This window comes from Manacus candei, unplaced genomic scaffold (assembly GCF_025592945.1).
Source record: "Manacus candei isolate 608988 ecotype Guabito, Panama unplaced genomic scaffold, ASM2559294v1 h1tg000095l, whole genome shotgun sequence".
Classification (NCBI taxonomy): Eukaryota; Metazoa; Chordata; class Aves; order Passeriformes; family Pipridae; genus Manacus; species Manacus candei.
Window position 1 is genome coordinate 4,171,050 of NW_026138143.1, and position 19,631 is coordinate 4,190,680.

Below are 19,631 nucleotides of genomic sequence, written 5' to 3' on the forward strand. Positions count from 1 at the left end.
CGTGCTCATGATCCTGGGGCTTTTATTCCATCTTTCTTACAAGAATGTAATGAATCCTCTATCCCCTCTCTCATACTCTTGGATTAACAGTAGTCTCAGCCCATCAGTTCCCAGAAACTGTGTTGTTTCAGTCTGGTTTCCCACACCTGTGATTCATTAGTCAAGTGAAAATAAAAAGCAGAAAAATCAAGAACTTCTCTGAAATGTGAAACAATTGTGATCATTTGATCTTCAGCCTTTTTCCTTCTTCACTACTCAACCTTCTGGATTTCCAGATCCAATGCAAAGTCAGGCTTCTTCGGGTTCTCTTCCCTCTTTCCCTCAGCAGAGGGCAGGGATTATTTGGGTCCTGGGGCTCCAGACGAGATTTCACATTGATCTATTACTATAGCATTAGGTTTTCTGACACCTGCTATAGACCTTTTAAACACCTTGTGTGGAATTGCTGTCACATCTCCTATCTCTCAGCTCCATCATCACATCTGCTAGGTGTGCTCATTTGTTCTGCAAAATGATAGTCACTGCTGAACTGGGTAATGATACTGATGCTGCATGGAAACAGACTACTCAGCTTGATCAAAACCATTGCATTGTTTCAAGTCTCTTCTCTGCAGCTTGAAAAATATCTTGGTTCATACAAGAAAATTATAATCACAAGCAAAAGAGGGAAGAAGGAAAGAAAGAAAAGCAAGCCTAAACCCCAGCAACACAAAGGTTTTTTTGCAATGGGTTTTAAATTCTGCAGAAAATGATAAAATGTATCAGAGCTTATATCTGCTAAATCCTCTGACAGCTGCTTTCTCATCCTGCTTCCTGAAAATGAATCAACTTAATTATTCCTGTGGCTATGTACATCCAGACAGCTTAGAGTTGCCTCTTTATTGCTGGCTACACTAACTGTCCTTGTGTTCTGGAATAGCTAAGAAAATTGAAAACTGGGGGGTTTTTGTAATTTTAGAGTACACAGACTGTATCAGAAGTAATTGTCTGGAATTTTGGAATCTCTTGTCAATGGTTAGATTGTGCCAGTACAGAGTTTAAATTTGCTTTTGTAGGAGGGCATGTTTGGATTAATATAATTATGTGGAGTGAATGCTTGCTACAGGCTGTGACTGAGAGACTAGTGTAGTGAATTCACAGACTGCAATATGTGGAGATTGGGGGCAGGGAAATCCCCACTAAATTATCTTCCAAGGACCTTGAAGTCTCTCAGGATGACTCTTCTGTGTACTCTGAAAATATAACCATTTATCTAGTTAAGGCAATTTATCCTTTGGAACAGTCTAAAAAATGTCTCGAATTACCTGGTGCACACATTAAACATGTAAAGTTTTCATTAAAGGAGTTGACAGGTTGCTTGTAAACTAAAGTCATTTCCTTTCCCTTCAGAATTAAATTTTCTTTATGGCATCCTTTGTCAGTGAACCCTGTTCATTAAGAATGATTTCACCATTTCATTCTGCAACCTTATTTTTCCCTGCCTTATGGATTTAACCGAAGGAAATCCCTTTTTGACTGAAATTATCAAGCTGGATCTCAATCACCAAATTATGTTTTTCCCTGCATTCTTTACCCTGTATAAACCAGACTACTTCTTTTCAGGAACATTTAGATAGGAAGGAAGCTAGGTATGAATTCTTAACAACCAATTTGCAAAGAGATGTCTTTCTTCCAGTTTTCTGTTTGTTGGCTGTTTGATTTTTGAATGATCACCTGAAAAAGCTAGTGAATGAGGGTCTAGAACTTCTTATATCTCAAGTGCTTCAAGTTTGGTTGTAGAGGGGAGCCTCTGGATATAGTGCAGTTTAGTGGCTGCTCTTTTATCATATGCTGCAGTGAGGTAGGGGAATAATGCCTTGCAGTATTTGCTAGTGTCGAGCCGAATTAGGAAAGCACTGAACTAAGCACATCGCTGTAATGTGGGTTATTTATACCTAAGTCTTGTCTGTGCATACAAAAGGTGAACTGTCAAGATTAATAGCAGTCAGTCAGCATAACATACTGACACACACAATCCCTTGAGTTAGTCATCCAAGTAGCAGTCAGTGTAACAGGTGCCCGAAGATACTAGAGGTACAACTTAGTGGCTTCTGTGATGGCATCCAGATATGTTCTTGTTGCTGTCATACATGTCAAAGGGCATGCTTATTCAAGTGAAACATTGATATTGTGGGCAAATTAGAGGAGGGTTCATCTCACATCTAGTGTTCCACAGATCATAGAATCATAGCATAATTTGGGTTGGAAGGGACCTTAAAGATCATCTAGTTCCAGCTCCACCACCATGGACAGGGACATCTTCCACTAGACCAGGTCCCATGCAACATGGCCTTGAACACTGCCAGGGATGGGGCATCCACAACTTCTCTGGGCAACCTGTTCCAGTGTCTCATTACCCTCACAGTACAAATTTCTTCTTCATATCTAATCTAAACCTGCCCGCTATCAGTTTAGAGCTACTACCCCTTGGGAAACATCCAGGCCTTCAGACTCTTCTGTGAGAAGTTTATGGGAAGATTGATGCTGTGAGTTTGTAGAAGGAGTATGTCTGGTGAGTAGAAGGCTCGGACTTAAATTTCCAGATTCTTTCAGGCTAATGGTGGGTGTCTGAGGTTGTTGCCCATTTTCTCTAGTCAGTGCCAAAACAAACTTTGCATCAGTGTGGGCTAAGTAGAGTAGAGAGGTTTGTGCTTTCCATAGTTGCAAGCAAGCTGCTGAAATGAGGTTAGTGTGAAGGTTGCTGTAGAGTTTGACGCTGATAAACTCCTGTTTGACATTAACAGCTTCTCACTCTTTTTATTTTGACCCCTTGTTGTACAACCTGAGTGTTCAGACCTCTGCTCCATACAGAAAGAAGAGACTTAATTTGCATAGGCAAAAGTTGTCATGGCAAGACAGAGAAGGAACAATAAAAGAGAAGGGGCAAATGCTGGAAAAGCAGTCAGAATATGATACGACAAAGATGAGGTCAAATAAACAAAACACACAAAAAGCCAGACTAAAAAAGCTTAAAGAAAAATACATAATGTCAGTATAGTGGCTATTGAAATATGTTAGATGGATACAAAATCTGGGGAATAAAGTCCTATGTGATTAAATGGGGAAAAAAAGTTATGTTTTCTTTCCTACTGTCTTTCTCTTCATGTCTTCAGTGAATTTTCCTGTCTTAGTTGCAATGCAGAACGTGGGATGCTCTTAAACATACAAGAGGTCATCAGATGAAAAGGATGTAATTTGAAGCAAATACACCCTCTGAAACACTCATTTCTCAGTAAGAGTAGCAAAACATAATGTAATAAAAACAACTGTTTGCAGTGTTTATGTATAATCACATTGGGTTGAGAATACCTTTAATTTCATTGTAAGGTCAGATACACAGGGAGGAAGGGTTAGTGCTGTCTCTCAGACAGCAGTAATCTAAGGCTGGCAACTCAGCTTTGGAAATTGAACAGATTAGAAGTTCTTGGCAGCGATTCTCAAATGCTCAGGAGACTTGACACAGTCAGCAGCTTTGACATTTTGGCCAGCTAGTTAAATAGTGTTGGTTATAAACATTACAAGGGAAGTGTCCTTGTGTGCTGGCCCTGGGGCATACACTTCCTACCTTGTCTCTGGGAGCAGGGGGAGCCTCTAGACCAAGTAGCTCTTTGATGATACCCTGTGAATAACCTTTCAGACTATAGTGAAGAAGAGGAATTTTCATTGTTTTCATGTTAACCACAAAAATGAGTTACAGATAAGAGAGGCAAGGGTGCTACAACTAAGCATAAGTGACAGTGCCCTAAGTCTACTGAACCTGAACCTCCTTTGCAGAGTTTAGCCAGGAATGAGCACTGCTTCACATGGATTATTTACAGATCATACTGAAAAGAAGATCCTCATGCGTGCAACTCCCTAAAATACAGTATTTATTTATTTGTTTGTCCATTTATTTTAGGGGGAAAACTACTCATAAGAGACACTTTCCCTAGGGAGAGTGCCTGAATTTAGGAAACTAAATCTATATGTAAGCAACAAAAAATCAGATGGTACAGATATTTGAATGAACTCATGAAACTGAAACTGCATGCATGCATAAGCGATGGCAGGGCTATATTTACCTGCAAATCTGGTTTCATGTTGAAAAATCAAGGTGATATGGTAGCAATAGTTATTGTAGAAGTTAAGTGAGTGTAGGTAGGCTGCTTCATCCAGGAGGTAGAAATGTGGCAAAGGCATTTGTTGCCCACCTGAGCCAACACCATTGGGAAAAGTATCTTGCTACTCTTGAAGTAGATCTCTGGGATGGATGTTGTCCCAGTAGTAAGGAAGGAGATTATCTTCCGTTCTTTAATTGCTTAGTTTCACCTTCTAGAAACAGCTAAAATGAGTGCTTAGATCACATCTGAGAAAGATGTTACATCTCAGGAAGCAAAAATAGAAAACAGTGCAGGCAATGAGTTAGGAGACTGAGGCAACACATGTGAAACAATGAAATATTAATATGAAAAGAGAAGTTTTAGCATTATTAGGGAACTTCTGAGGAGCTGAGCTTCTGTTTTAAGATACATGGTGAAGGTGAAAGAATAAAGGAAAATTAACAATGCAGAAAAAGCTTTGCCCTGTGTTTGTGTAGCTGTTGATTTCTGTCATATTCGTTTTGATACTGGTGGGTGTTACCATTTCCTACTGTTTATTAGCTGTTGCATTTGGGTGATATGGACCTTTCTAAGAATGATAAATTGTTTTTTCAGCCAACTTAAGCACAGCATCAGATAAATATTTCAAAGTGTGTGATTTGCACCAGCACCAAGGAAATGAGTCTAGAATTATGGAGAGACAGTAATCTGTGATATGTATTTATCTGAAATAGATCCAGACAATTCTCCTTGGTTAACTGTGTCTCAGCAGTTTTCTCTTGATAAAATAATTAATATGCAGATAGATGGTTGTTGCCTAGCCATCCTTCATTCTTCTTTTTTTGGTTTGCTTTGTTTATGGCATTTATTCAAAAGCAATCCTGTAATATCCTTGACAAATTGATCTCTCTCTTTTCCCTGACTAATGGTCTTTTTTAGAAAGTTCTCTTTACTTCACTGTGTATGACCATAATGTGCCTGCGGTGTAAGGCTCTCATGGATTCTCACGGTGGTTGAGATTGAAAGGGAGCTTTGGAAGTCATTTGGCCAACCTCCCTACTCAAGCAGGGCCACCCAGAGCGAGTTGCCCAGGACCATGTCCAGGCAGCTTTTGAGTACCTTCAAGGATGGGGAGACTCCATAACCTCCCTGGGCAACCTGTGCCAGTGCTCAATCACCCTCACGGTGAAAAACTGTTTCCTCGTGTTTAGAGGGAACTTCCTGTGTTTCAGTGTGTGCCCATCGCCTCCAGGTGTAAGGAACAAGGGAACCAATAGGCCAGTTAGCAGCCTTGTGCTACTGCTCACTGGTCAGGAGAGCAGCATCAGGAGAGCTCCAAGACCTGAAACTCTTCCCAGTCTCTCTCGTGGGCAGTTAGACTGGCCCCTGTGGCTTGTGTGCTTCACCTAGGTTGAGCTGGCAAAAGTCAGGATGTGCATCTGCACTCTCAGTTGGCTTCACAGCTTTTTTCTGCTGGTGTTGAGTGTGTACTTGTCCCTGACATGCTCTACTCTGCAGTGGTGCGACCTCACCTTGAATTGTGTGCAGTTTTGGTCACTGCAATATGAGAAAGACATTAAGCCATTAGAGAGTGTCCAAAGGAGGGCAATGAAGATGGTAAAGGGCCTTGAGGGGAAGCCGTATGAGGAGCGGCTGAGATCACTTGGTTTACTCGGCCTGGAGAAGAGGAGACTTGAGGGGAGACCTCATTGCAGTTACAACTTCCTTGTGAGGGAAAGAGGAGGGGCAGGCACTGATCTCTTCTCTGTGGTGACCAGTGACAAGACCCAAGGGAATGGCCTGAAGTTGTATCAGGGGAGGTTTAGGTTGGATATTAGAAAGAGGTTCTTCCCTCAGGAGGTGGTTGTGCACTGGAACAGGCTCCCCAAGTGGTCACAGCACCAAACCTGAGAGAGTTCAAGCAGTGTTTGGACAATGCTCTCAGGCATGTGGCGTGACTCTTGGGGATGGTCCTGTGCAGGGCCAGGATGACTCGATGATCCTTGTGGGTCCCTTCCAAGGGGACCCACAGCATATTCTGTGATTCTGTGATCTTAGCTCAGGATGCAAAAGAACCACACTACTGCTGCCAAGGGTACACAAACCATGGATAGAGCAGGACTTAAAATCCAGTAACAAGTAATTGTAGTTTAGCTGTTGAGGGAGACAGCCAAGCAATAAGTGACACCCTCCCCACCACCCTTCAAAAAAAAAAAAATTTCTTGTTACAGAGCAGATGAGCTTTTGATGTAGGCTGTGATGCCCTGTCAGAAGTTGGCTTATTTTCTGGTTATGTTACTGAAAAGTCACCCAGAGACCACATCTTCTATACCTAGAAACCTTAGTGTAACCCAGACTTAAGATTTGAAACAAAAACACAGAAGGTGTTAACAAAGGTTTTCTTGGTTTTTTTCATTGTCAATTGCAGGTAATGCAAGTAGTGAAAGAACAGATAATGAGAGCACTCACTACCAAGCCTAGCTCTCTGGATCAATTCAAGAGCAAACTTCAGAATCTCAGTTACACAGAAATACTGAAAATACGCCAGTCTGAAAGAATGAACCAGGAAGATTTCCAGTCTCGTCCAATTCTGTAAGTACTGTCTTCTCTCTCCACTTGTTTTTTCATGGAAGGATTAACAGTTTCAAATGACATTTGTGAGCTCCTCTGAGGGAACCCATGGAGAAAAGCTGTCCAGGGAGATGTGCTCAAGAGCACTCGTGTGGCATCTGCTCAAAGTACATTACATTTTCTTCTACTGGGAATCGTAACTTTTTCTTTGAGTTCAGTGAAACCAGATTTGGCAAATCCCAATGGGGTCTCATATGGCTTATTCATATGAAACAGTGCTTTGATGTTTCCTGTTCTGCATGATTGTGACCCTGATTTTTGTGCTGGTAGTGGCTTTAAAAAAAAAATCCAACTAATCAAACACCACAATGTTGTCTTCTGTCCAAGGGTCTTTAAAAATTCCAAATGTCACTTCTCTGAGCAAGACAGGAAGAAGCTCAGAAGAAGAAGAACCAATACATATTGGCTTCACAAGAGTGGTGTTGTTTACCACTGTCTTTTTTTCTAGCATTATCTTTGGTGCTAATGACAAGCAGTCATTTACTTATCTGTAAATGATAACATTCTGGCAGGTAGCCAGTCATTTTCTTGTTGTTTACTGCAAAATATCAAAGGCTAATATTGCCTCCATAGCTCCTTCTCATTTCTCAGAATACTTTTTGTTCTGTTTTATGAAAAATGGAGGGTGTACTTGGCTCTGGACCAAGTCTGGGCTTGTGGCTGAACTGATGGCACAGGACAGATGCAGACTCTGTGGTGCGCAAATTATGTACTGAGAATAGCAGGAACCTTTTGAGATCAGCAGAGAAACAGTGAGCGCTCCAGAAGCATCAGCTGAAATGTCGTGAAATCCCGACTGTGTTGCAAGTGGAATGGCTCATGATTTTCTAAATCTCTTTCTCCAAGGAAAAGGTATAGAGATGGATTTGGACCAGAGAATTTCAGGATTCAGATGCAGGATATTAATTCTGATTTGTTTCTAAAGGATACAGATATCTAAGTACAAGCTCAGCGTGGGGAGGGGGACACACATTCCTCCAGGGACAGCAGGGCAACAGTGGAAGCATAAGCTAAGTAGAATTACACACTAAATTTTAATCATACCAATGTGAATCAAAAGGGGAATGCTTCTTTTATGTTCTCAATGTGTTAGAAAATAGGACCTAATGCCCAGTTAGAACTGATGTCACTCATAGTAATGCATCAATTAAAAAGCTACAAATGGTTCCAGTTTGTTTTGCATCATTACACTGCTCAGAAATCCCCTGCAAATCCCCTGCAACACTTAGTGGTTTAAAGCTGCTCGGTACTGCTAAGCATGCCACCAAAGCTTCTCATTTTCCTTGCTTTCCCTATGAGTCAACAGTTTAAGTATGATACAGGTCCATCACCTACCCTCATGAAATTTGTCAGTGCCCTCTGCAAGCTCTTTATTTCCAGTGTCACTCTGGCTAGTTGCTACCACAGTGCAGAGTTTCCTTCCCCATCACAGAACAAGTGAAACAGCCAATACAAACAGTTAAAAGCTACTGAAGTGTTACCAGAGACTCATTTCAGATTCAGAACAAAGGCTAAGCCTAAAGGCTGTAAAGGCTAAGTAAATCAATAAGGTGTTTAAGCAATCACAACTGCATTTGCAGAGATTTAACTCCATGCATTTGCATTTTGATTGCATCCATGATCACTTGTTCTTGACTGATAAAAGAAACAGTTCTTTCATTTTCCCCTTTGATTCGATTCCCTGTACTGAACTCTCTCAAATTACATAGATGGCACAATTGATAGAAGTACAGAATCATGGCCCCATTGTAGGGGGCTGTGAGTGAAGCGAACAGTCGTGGTCGTGCTGTATATTTTAAAGCCTTGCAGATATGCTAAAAGAGACTGTGCACAATGGTGACTGTAACATCAGCAGGCCTTGTTTAATTCTGCTTGAGAATATGGCAATCAGATTGTGATTTTCCCTGCCTTGAAAATGATAGAAGTCTTTCTTTTGCTGTTCATTGTATGAAGCACTGAAGTTTTAAGCTTTCAAGCTTCTGGATAAGAGAAGCTTCAGTGAAGTTGGATTTGAGTGTAAGCTGGAAAGTGTTGCCTTAGATCCTGATAATTACACCAGACTTATTTTGCAAGAATTAGTTGTTTCTTTTTTTTTATGTGAGCATTGTTGTATCATATGAAGTGAAGATTTTCAATAACTACTTTTAATTAGGGAAAATTAAAAGTCCTTCAGAATAGATTCAAGGATTTGGGATCATTATTGATCATCCAAACTGCCATTCCATAATGAAATAATAAAGTATCACTGGTTCATTTTAAATGGCTTTAGAAGGAGTTGTTTGCAGTCGGATATGTCTGTCACGTATTGGCCTCATAAACCACCAGCATGCCTGTAGCAAATGTGGATAGAGCCTGCCCAAATCTTCGTTCACGAAGTCTAGCCATGAGTGAGAAGGAGCTGTCTAGGAATCCTGTGGGCCTATAGAAGACCAGAGATCTCCTTGACAAATTAAATGTCAACAGAGATGGGTTAATGCTAGATAAAGATCTGACATCCAATTGGAGACTTGCTGGTTAAAGGAGAGTTAATATCAACTAGGGAGTCACTGATAAGTAACATCTGTGTGAAAATCAGCAACATACCAGGAAGTAGAGGAAGGTATCGGGATGCTTTTCTGTGTTTTATCTTACATATTTCTCAGAGTCCCTATTCCTGCTCCAAATGTGTGAAGTGATTAGAAGGAGCATAGCTAAATGCCAGAAAGATAAAAGGACAAAACACATGAAACCAGTTCTGGGATTACTCTCCCACTGTGGTGTAATGATTTAAATGTCTTTAATATGCCCCATCCTGGAAAGGAAACAGCTAAAGAGTGAGTCTTAACCCAAAGCTGGAAAGGTAAAAGCTGGGGACAGTTATAACTGGTGCTGAAGAAGAATTAGTGTAATGTGAATAATTTAAAAATAATTTCTAATGATTTTCAGATATTTTAAAAACAAGTAACTGATATCAGTATTGCCTACAGTGCCAAGACCAGTGAGATCACAAAATTAGCACTCGTATATTACTGTGTGGTTCCCTTAGCCCTTCTATTTTAACAGCACACTAATTTTTGACATTCTTATTTGATGGAAACACAGTAGGAAACTAACAGCAGTTTTTAAAGCCACTGTCTCCTTAGACTTAGTCTGATCTCTCTGTTCACAAGACACAAACTGTTAAGCGTATGTAATCTGAAGGACAATAAATAAATATTCACAAAACATATTTGCATTTATGATCTTCCTTTAGCTAATTGTGCCTGTTTGATTTAAAACTTAGGCAGGAGTACCTATTTCTTGCACAAAAATTTTTTTTCTAACCCTTCTGTCTTTAGACAGTCATCAGGAGGAACAGAACTACATTGCCTTCAGACAGCTTTCAGAAGGAAATATAGTTTCAAAGAAGCACGTTTTTAGTTTGACTGTGTTCTGTGGTTTGATTGTTCTGACCCGTTTCTGTCACCTTTAAGTGGTGGAACAGAAACCTTGACGGTGAGGGGCACTAAGTGGTGGAATCACTTTGCAAAAATATATCTGGAGTCATGGTATCAGAAAAGTAGCTGAAAACCATACAAATCAGAGTAACCATGTATTGGCATGAGCTGCAGAGGACAGTAAGTGCAGTAAGTGATCATGTCAAGATTTTGATGGTCTTACCACGTTTCACTAAAGTCCAAAGTTACCGAAGACTGTTTCTCCATGGAGTAGGGAGTTATCTCCACAACCTCTGCATGGTAAGTTTGACGACCATAAACCAGAAGAGAGTACTACATCTGAGCCTCACAGCTGTGAAAGCAGATAAATGCATGTGGGTAGAGGGACTCTAGCTCATAAGGAAAGAGGCATGAGGTCCCTTCTTCCCTACCTCCCTTTCTCCTATGGAAAATCTACCTTAGGCATTGAGGTACTTTAGAGAGGATTACCCGTTTCTTTTAGGATTTGTTTAAAAATCCTTCTCTTCCTCCAGGTTGTAAAGGGCAGATGGAGCTTTAGAGGCCAGAAGAGGGAATATTATTAGCAAACATTCAGATGTTATTGTGCTGGGTGACCCATTCATTTTTTTTTTTTCAATAATGTCTTATAACTATAATGTTATGATATCTTTAACAGCTATTTAATGATAAACATCCAATTTTTTAATTAAACTACATAAATATGAAACTGATGTTTACACCAGTCTTGAATGTTTGAAATTAGTCCAGCTGGAGATTTAGTTTGCAGCCTGGACTGCTGAGTAATCCATACTTGTGTCTTAACACTGTTGTCTTCAGCCCCTGCTCCCAGTTTTACCTGAGGAGTAGGGAATCTCAGCAGCTCAGTGAAAATAAGACACTTATTCAAGAACAAAATTCTTTTAATCACAGTATTTAACCATTCAATATATCTGTATCTTAGGTCCCAATGAGAAAACAGCAGTGCTTGAAAATTGGCCTAAAGGACTGATAATACATTTCCAAAAGGTGGCCTGTTTCTATAGTTACAATGCTTCCTTGATTTTTGACCGGATATATTTTCGCAGCTTGTAAATGTGCAGTGAGTTATGCATCAAGAACTGCAACCATTTTGTTAACACACAGAGGAAAGATGGCACTTTATTTTAAAGGCCTGATCTTTCTAGCGGAGGACTTACAGTGATTTCAGTGGGGGTCTGGCAGATCAAAGGCATAGGATCCAAATGAATGTGGAAATCAGCAGCAACTGGGCTTCCTAAATTGTCAAGAAGAGAGAATTTTTTGTTGTCTCTATGGGATACCACAGCTTAGCTTCCTTTTGATGATGATTGCTGGAACATACTGCCAGACAGAATGATTTTTGGTATTACCTAATTTGTACAGCAATGCAAAGTTATGGTTCTGACACACTTCATATTTTATAAATCCTCTACACATTTAGTTATTTTTTTTTTAGTCTTACTAGGCTTGCTGTCGAGTTGATGTTTAAACCTGTCTTTTATATATTCTTAATGAATCTAAGTGAGGATATAACTGATGAATTCAGACATCTGTGAATCTATGTGATGGTGTATGAAATTAAACTTTAAATATTATGTGCATATGTTTTCTGCCTAGTTCTTGACATATTGAACTCTTATCAAAGTAAGATGTAGAAAATGGATTTTCTGAAGGATATATAATATTATTTCTAAAGGTACTGTGGGTCTTTGTGCTCCTGGGCAAAGGTAAAATTTGATTCTTGAGCAATCCCTAATCGTGGGCTAGTCTTCTACAAATTATGGTAATAATTAATTAATTGAATTATGTGGAATTAAGGACAAGCATATAGTGCTGGATGTTATTTTAGCTCATTGGGATTGCTCACTGTTTTCTATTATTGTTTCGAAATGTGTTTTAGCCTTCTTTTGTTGTGCTGGTGAAGTATACCAGCAGAGGATTGTGCAACAAAAGGTGATAGACCCTCAAATAAACTTCACAGGGTTCCTGTGATAAAAGAGCATTATTTGCCACAGATAAACCTTGTTGTTGCATTATAGCAAGTGTTATTTTTAGATGAGTAAAATAAGAAATAAATAAGTGACTTGCCTGAGTCATACAGTGATGTTTTAGCAGGGAGATGTCTACAATAGAGATATCCTGACTCACATTCTTTGTTATAGGATAAAGGGTTTTTTTCTGGAACAGACTAGATTCTGACCTGGGCTTGTCTGTGACTGTTGTCCTCTTCAAACTCCTTGCAGAAACATCTTGTGAGACTCTGTCTCAGAGGAAAGAGGATGGTCTTTGATTGAATTTGACAAGTGCCTACTTTCTCTCTTCCCAAGGGAACTAAAAGAGAAGATTCAGCCTGAGATCTTAGAACTGATCAAGCAGCAACGTCTCAATCGACTTGTGGAGGGCACCTGCTTTAGAAAACTCAACAGTCGGCGTCGACAAGGTACAGCTCAGACTGCCTAGTCTGGCTTTTTATTTTCACTTTTGTCTGCAAGATGAGATGAGGAATACTACTTTCACTGGCAGGATCCGTGCTGTCTTGACTGCGTTTACCAGAAGGCATCTGAAAGCATCCTCAAGTAAGAGTTGTTGTAGGATTTCCTGTGTTTCCCTGAAACTGGTTTTGGTTTCATCACACAGATGATCTGAAACAAGTCCAGCATTTCACAGAAATCCCAAGCAGCAGTCTCACACTCTGAACTGAATATTTTCATTTCTGCCCGAGTGTCCAGGCTACTATATCATCTCAAAGCAAAGTCTTTGCCTCTGCAGGAATAGCACATGAAACTTGATTTTGAATCTCAGACTTGCACCACCTTTATATAGGCAACGAGCTCATTCTGCACCACTCTCTCTAGTACTGCCTGTCTTTGTGATTTGTCTTACATTACCATATACAATAGTTATATTATGATGTTTTGTGCCTTCATATGAGTACTTGATTGATATGAGAAGATTGTTTTCCCAATTCTATGAGTCATTCCTCAGTGCTAGATCCATAGCTCATTCTATACAGTAAAACACCCTATGGTTCTTTTCCCCTCAGAGAGGTACACTTTTTTCTTTAGACAGCATAATGGCGACATAGTGTAAATTCAGGAAATTAATTAGAAGTCATATCCAAAAATTTCCCTTTAAACTCTCATTTTGTGAGGATTCAGATTGCTATTTGTTTTCCTCTGTAAATACAGTGCCAATTAGAAAGTTACAAAAGCTGAGAGTAAGAACTGACAAGGATCAGTATTTGAGGCCTTCAGATTAATTGGGGAAAACTGCGTTATTCACAGAGAGAAGTATACCTGCAATACCTCCTTACTTGGAAACAAGGAAGCAATTTTCCTTAATGTGTATCTTCTCTGTCCTGCGTACAAAAGCCTATGAAGCCCACTGCACAGAGTTTAGGGAAAGATCATCAATATTCCACTGTGACTTTCTATACAGACTGATAGAGAGGCATGATACATGTTTTCTCTTCATCAGCATACTCATGAACTGAAAGCAGATAAAATAATGTGTAGTTTGGTTTGGCTATCAGTAGTGAGGCTTGTTTATTTTATTCCTCTCAGAGCTTTAATCCAAATGACTGAAATTCTGGGGAAGGAGCAAAGTTTGTAGCAAATTTTCTTCTTTTGGCAGATCTCCTAGACAAAGATAGGCTGTGTATTTTATTCTTAAACTGTTCATGATTTATAGGATCAAAAGCCTTAGGGGGTGTAAATTCATTTGACTTATATGAGTACAATTGAAGTTAAAAAAATAAATATTTTTTAAAAATCAATGTAGTCTTCTGGTCCTCAGTTAAGAGGGCTACTTTGTATCATGCCTTGAAGTGAATTCTATAGGCTGGCAGATTAATTGCTTTGATGTCATATTTATACAGGCCAAAAAAAGTTCATGATTCTTTGGAACAAAACATACGACCATGCCTAAAAGAAATTTATCTTTTCTGAAATACATTGGTTTTCACAGATATGAGCCCATTTAGGAGGTCATGTTTCCACATACCCTTAAGAGTTTGTGTGCTTTATGTTAGACTTCCTGTATCCCCTGAAACAGAAGTGTAAATTACCCCCTGAGAGGGAGGGAGTAGGCACAACCATTGTAGAAGATGATGATGCATAAGGCCACCAAGGCTAAACTCAGTATGATCTATCGCTATACAATCTAATGAAGCATGTTTGGTATATAAGCTATTCAACTGAGATCCTTTTTTAGGTATGTACAATGCCTGGCACAGTCCAAATAGCAAATACTGGCAGCTGGCACAGAGCAGAAGAATCTCTCTTGAAATCGGCATTTATCCTTCAGGGTCTCCTGTACCCCAAAGCAGAACAAACTGTAAGACCAGGACTGTCATGATGTCAAAAGCTAGGAGATGAAGTAAAGTGAATGGAGGACCAGAGATTTAGCTAATGATACTGAATGTCATGACAAACTTTCAGACAATTCCTCTGAATGTCCTGACAAAAATAGTACAAAGTCCCAAATTCATGAATGTGTAATCTGTTAGCTTTGCCTCCCCTCCCCATCTCCTCTCTCCTAACCCACCTCCCTGTACATGTACCCTGTGCTACCTCAGGGGATTCAGGACCCCTGTCACCTGCCTGCTGCTACAATTGAATTCACTTGCCAGGGAGCATTAGCAAGGCCCTGAAAGGGCCGTGGTCCATCCAGGTTGATATGGAGCTGAAACAGAAATGAGTAGTGCCCTGAGGCTTCATGATTTGCCTGTTATGTGGCAACCTACTTGTAAGAGTAGCAAGATCAGGGAAGTGTTATACTTTAGTATGTATATGCTTTTTATACCTTTCCCTTCTTTTTTTCCCTTGAGACAATTCTGGAACAAGTGTCACAAATCTACAGATTGTACAAGAAGAACCTGAACATGCCCTACACATGAGAAGCTGACAGCATTAAATTGCCCATTTAAAAATAATTAACAGACATTAGCCCATGATAAAGACTCCAGAGCAAACTTCTGTTAAGATTGTTGTTTGAACATGTGGTAGGACACACATGGTTAGTCACAGTAAGTTGAAAAAACTGACTTACAAAAAAATGAGAAGAGAGTTTACAGCCTCTTATGGCCCTTTGAGAGGAGCTGAAACACTTTCATATATACTTGGTATTGGAAAGCCTCCAATCCAACAGGTTATTAACTGGGGAGATGCTGAAGATTAAGCTGTGAGGTATCTGTAGTCAGATCTCTGCCTTTTGTGTTTCAGCACAGGATTATCATAGCAGGGTCTCTGTAGCTGAAATTCAGAAATGTCATTGTTGTCCCTGCAGGATCCTTAGCACTTTCAAAAAATACACGGCCTTTCTCTTACCAGGTTTTCATAGGAGAACTGCAGAACTAACTCCTGTTTTTAATAAGTATCTTAATCAGTTGGAAATAAAACAGCAAAATCTAGGCTGCCCTTCTGGTCATTGTTCAACAGCAGATCATCAAGCTCTGCAAATCCCCACTTTGTTCCTGGACCGTGAACATCCACTGAACAGACAGACCTCTTCAGCTTTCTCCTTCCTCAGATAATTCCTAAAAGAAAGGGAAGAAGACTAAAGTAAAAACCTGCAAAGTACTCCACACACCCAATGGTTATTATTTCCAGTAGAGCTAAGTAGCAGATAAAGGCATTTTATTGAGGATAATAGATACCTCTGATGCTGTCATCTAGTACACTTCTAGTATATGTTGCTGGGTGCACTCTTGGAAATAAATTTCCCTTTTAGCTTTATAAAGATTATAGAGAAATTGCATGTTATTGAAGTGCTTTTGCAGCCAAAGATGAGGTTGGTTAAACAGTAAGTTTTGGAAGGGAAGGAAACCCTGGTGATATACACCATTAAATTAAAAACATGAGGCACCATGGAAGTAATCTGGAAAGAGAAAGCTTAAATTAAAGCAAAAAGTCTAGTGAAAACAGTTTTCCAACTCTTGCTAGGATAAGTAACTCACTCTTCTGAACAACACGCACTTTTGTCTTTTTTTCTGCCAAGCTCTCTTCTACTGCTACTTCATCCTACCCTCCATAGTCTCACAAAAAAACATAATATTCTGTGAGTGCATGTCTTGCTGAGAGGAACCATTTAAACAAACATGCCTCCAACATTGCCACAGGTCAGTTACTCGGCAGTCATTTGGAGAGCCTCCTGGCTTTATTAAAGCAGTTCAAGTGAAAATATCACTACAGCTGTATTAGAAAAAGACAATACAATGAAAGAGAAAGGATGAGCCCATATACATATATCTAAAATCTACACAAATACATTTGTTTTCATGGGTATATTTAAAAGCATGTTCCTATTGCTAAATCTGTGAGAAAATTTTTCTTTGGACCAAAAGCTTCTTTAGTAATCTTGAGCATATCTTGGGAAAAAATGTGTACTCTCAGACTTCTCTCCATGCATATCTGATCTATTTTCTCCCTGGATTCTAACAATAGAGCACTTCTGTTCTAACCACAGCACTTCTTTGTCTGGAATAGTATTGTTAAGGGCATATGAGTCATTGGCCATTAATGTACTTGGAAACACACTGTGTAAATGGCCAGGCACTCTGTTGCCCGTCAGCAAAATGTTCTGTGCTCTACTATTTGTTCACTGTTTGGAATATTACTCTTGTAGCCAAATTGTAGCTGATTTTGTTATTTGGGATTTTTTTTAACCTCATCTATAATCTTGTGGTGGTTTTTTTTCAAACCACCACAAATCTTCAACAATGTACTGTGATATGTTTAACCCACTGGCTGCTCTAGCAATTATCTGGAAAACATAAAAATTTGCTTGAAAACTTTCCAGGTAAAAACCAAGAATGATTAATCCTGTTTCCCAAAGAAGAATTTCTAGCACCTTAATTTGACTGCATCAATGGTCATTGAGGTAAAAGACATAAGGACTCACCGGAAAGTCAAATAATGTAGTGTCCAAAAATTGTGATGAAATCACAAGTCCACATCATCTCTAAAGACTCTGTGGTTAGCAACTGCCTTCCCCTACAGCTGCTTGCTCTGAGGAGGAGTTTTACAGAGGCAGGTATAATAACACTGGATACAAAATGAGAGTAGTAGTTCATAGAAGGGACTTAATTTTTGGGGCAAATGCATAAGCCTGGGCCTAAAACCAAAACAAACCCCACTGCTTCCTGAATACACAGTTGCTCTACTCCAGAGTGCACATACACACAGATCTGCTAGCTGTGGAGTACCAGGTCTTTTGAGGAATGCCTTTTCTGTCTTTAAAGCCTCATGTGGCACTTCAACTCTGTTAACTTGGGCTTTAGAGTTCTGGAGGGTTTGAACAGTTTTTGTTTTATAAACATCACTTTCAAAACATGGTAGAAAAGAACTTTTAATTCTGCTTTTGATTGGTTGGTTTGGGGTTTTTGTTGTTGTTGTTGTTATTTATCAATTTAAAGCTCAAAGTAAATGCAGGCCACTTCCTATGTGGTGTTCTGTAATTAAGACTTCACCTTTTTTCTCAATAGAAGCAATTTCATATAATTTTTATTTTGACTGCAGCATTATTCAATACACTACTTTTCCAATAAAATTGTGTTCAGCACCTACACTACAGTAAAATAGCATGCATCATGTTTAAAACTGTTCTCCTCCAAGGCACTGAGATGTCATGTGAGTGGGATATTTTCTGATACACTCTTTGTAGCATCATGTACAGCTGAAAATACCTAAGTGGGAAAGGCTGAGGTGGTTGTAGAAGCAAGGGTTGCTTCACATCGCTAACATGCTGATCACCCTCCTCAGCTGGGCTGGTGCAGTCATTTAGTAGCTGTGGTTGAAGAAACCTTGTTAGTTCCGTTTGTAGCTTTCATTTAAGGCCTTTTCCCTTGTCAGCAAGCCTGTGGCACAGCAGCAGTTATTAGTGAGCCCACAAGAGAATTGTGACTGGCATGCTTCAACCTACAGTCTATGGCTATTAGTTTTTAATTAACCTTGGGTTATGGGGAATTGCTGTGAAAGGCTCCTCATGCCATTGGAGCTTGGGTTTCTAACCATAAAGCCACCCCTTCCTAAAATGAAGTAAGACATTTTCATGGAGGGGTTTTCCCCTCTTTTTATTTTGAAGTAGGGCATTCAAAGAGAACCGAGGTTACCAGAACACTAACCCTTTGGAGATTAAAGAGCCAAACCCTTGCTAACAACATCAACCCCATTTGTGAGAAATTGAAAGGAATCAATGGTAATTTTTTTTTTTCAGTTACACCATCTTTTTGCCCAGGTCATTGAGAAGGGAGTGAAACCATGTTGGGTTTTATTCAGAAAAAATTACTGTTTTAATTTTAGAGTTGGAAAGCAAAATTCCTTTGTACATCCTAATAAACAATGAGGTTGCAGTGAAAGCTAGATATGAAACCCTCCTGCTACAGTTACTAGAGGCTTTTCTTTAGGCATAATGGTCTACCATCAGATTTAATGGGGTATATTTTTTGAGCATTGTGTTCCCTATACAAGGTATGAATATAGAAAATTTTCACACGCATTCTTCTGAGATACACAAACTGTCTAACAAGTGTGTATATGCTCTCTTTGTGTGTGTATATGCTCTTCAGATGAGAGTCTGCTGAATGAGGGTTCCTGCTTGCTCTAGTTTCAAATCACTACAAAAATTTTGCAAGTGGGGTCTTCTTCTTGGTCCCATACTGTGCCACACTGTATGTACCGCTTACAGTCCAGAGATGCTTATATTTCAGCAGCTCTTTTTGTATGCATCATAGAATCATAATCTCAGGCTCTCTACCAGAAGTCTTTCAGTGTTGTGCATGCCTGTGAGGTAGATAACCGGGATCTCTCCCATTGCCCTTTTAAGCCTTTGCCAAAAGTTTGTAAAGTTTTTTGAAACCTTTTTGTAGAAGGGGTTGCACACTCAGGAAGTTGTTTGAAGTGTATGGGATTTTTCCCTCAAACATTTTTACCTGCCACGACAAAGGAATTTCAAAGGGCATGTGAAAGCCCATTTTTGCCATTCAGTTGCCTCTTTCTGTTTTACTGCATTGCATTTTAAATGACTGGCCAGGGAACTGGAGTGTCCTTCAGAAAGAGGCTGGGTCTATGAAGCCAATGTTTTACTAACAGGGCCAGGAAGCCCTGCCTTTGCTAACACTCCAAATGAGCTCACATATGCAGGCTCTGGTGGTTCTACAGCTACTCTGATGTTTTATCCAAACTGTGGTTCCGCTCGCTCCCAGCGATTCCAGCACTGCAGGGCTGTGTCAGTGCTGACATTTCCCCTAAATTGTCCCTCAGGCTGCTGCTTGGCACGGCATCAGCACTGCCAGTACAAGAGAAGCACAGAGTCAGAGAAGCCCTCTGCCCCCCTCCACTGGCATTTTAACATGTAGCCTTGCTCTGAGCTTTTGGAGATTCATAGCTTGGATGTAACAAGATTGTATTCTTGACAGCTTAACGTTATGTGATCTACTTATTGAATAGAA

The 19,631-nt window shown here is 39.7% G+C and overlaps 1 protein-coding gene across 4 annotated transcripts in view; it reads left to right on the top strand.

Annotated features, from left to right (window-relative positions):
- ELMO1 (engulfment and cell motility 1) overlaps positions 1-19,631 on the top strand; it is a 316,630-nt gene that overhangs the window by 281,094 nt on the left and 15,905 nt on the right. For all 4 annotated transcript variants that reach the window (XM_051768541.1, XM_051768542.1, XM_051768544.1 and 1 more), the window contains 2 exons: positions 6,547-6,710; positions 12,511-12,623. In XM_051768541.1, coding sequence (XP_051624501.1) covers positions 6,547-6,710; positions 12,511-12,623 — 277 coding nt within the window. The remainder of the gene's footprint in view (positions 1-6,546; positions 6,711-12,510; positions 12,624-19,631) is intronic.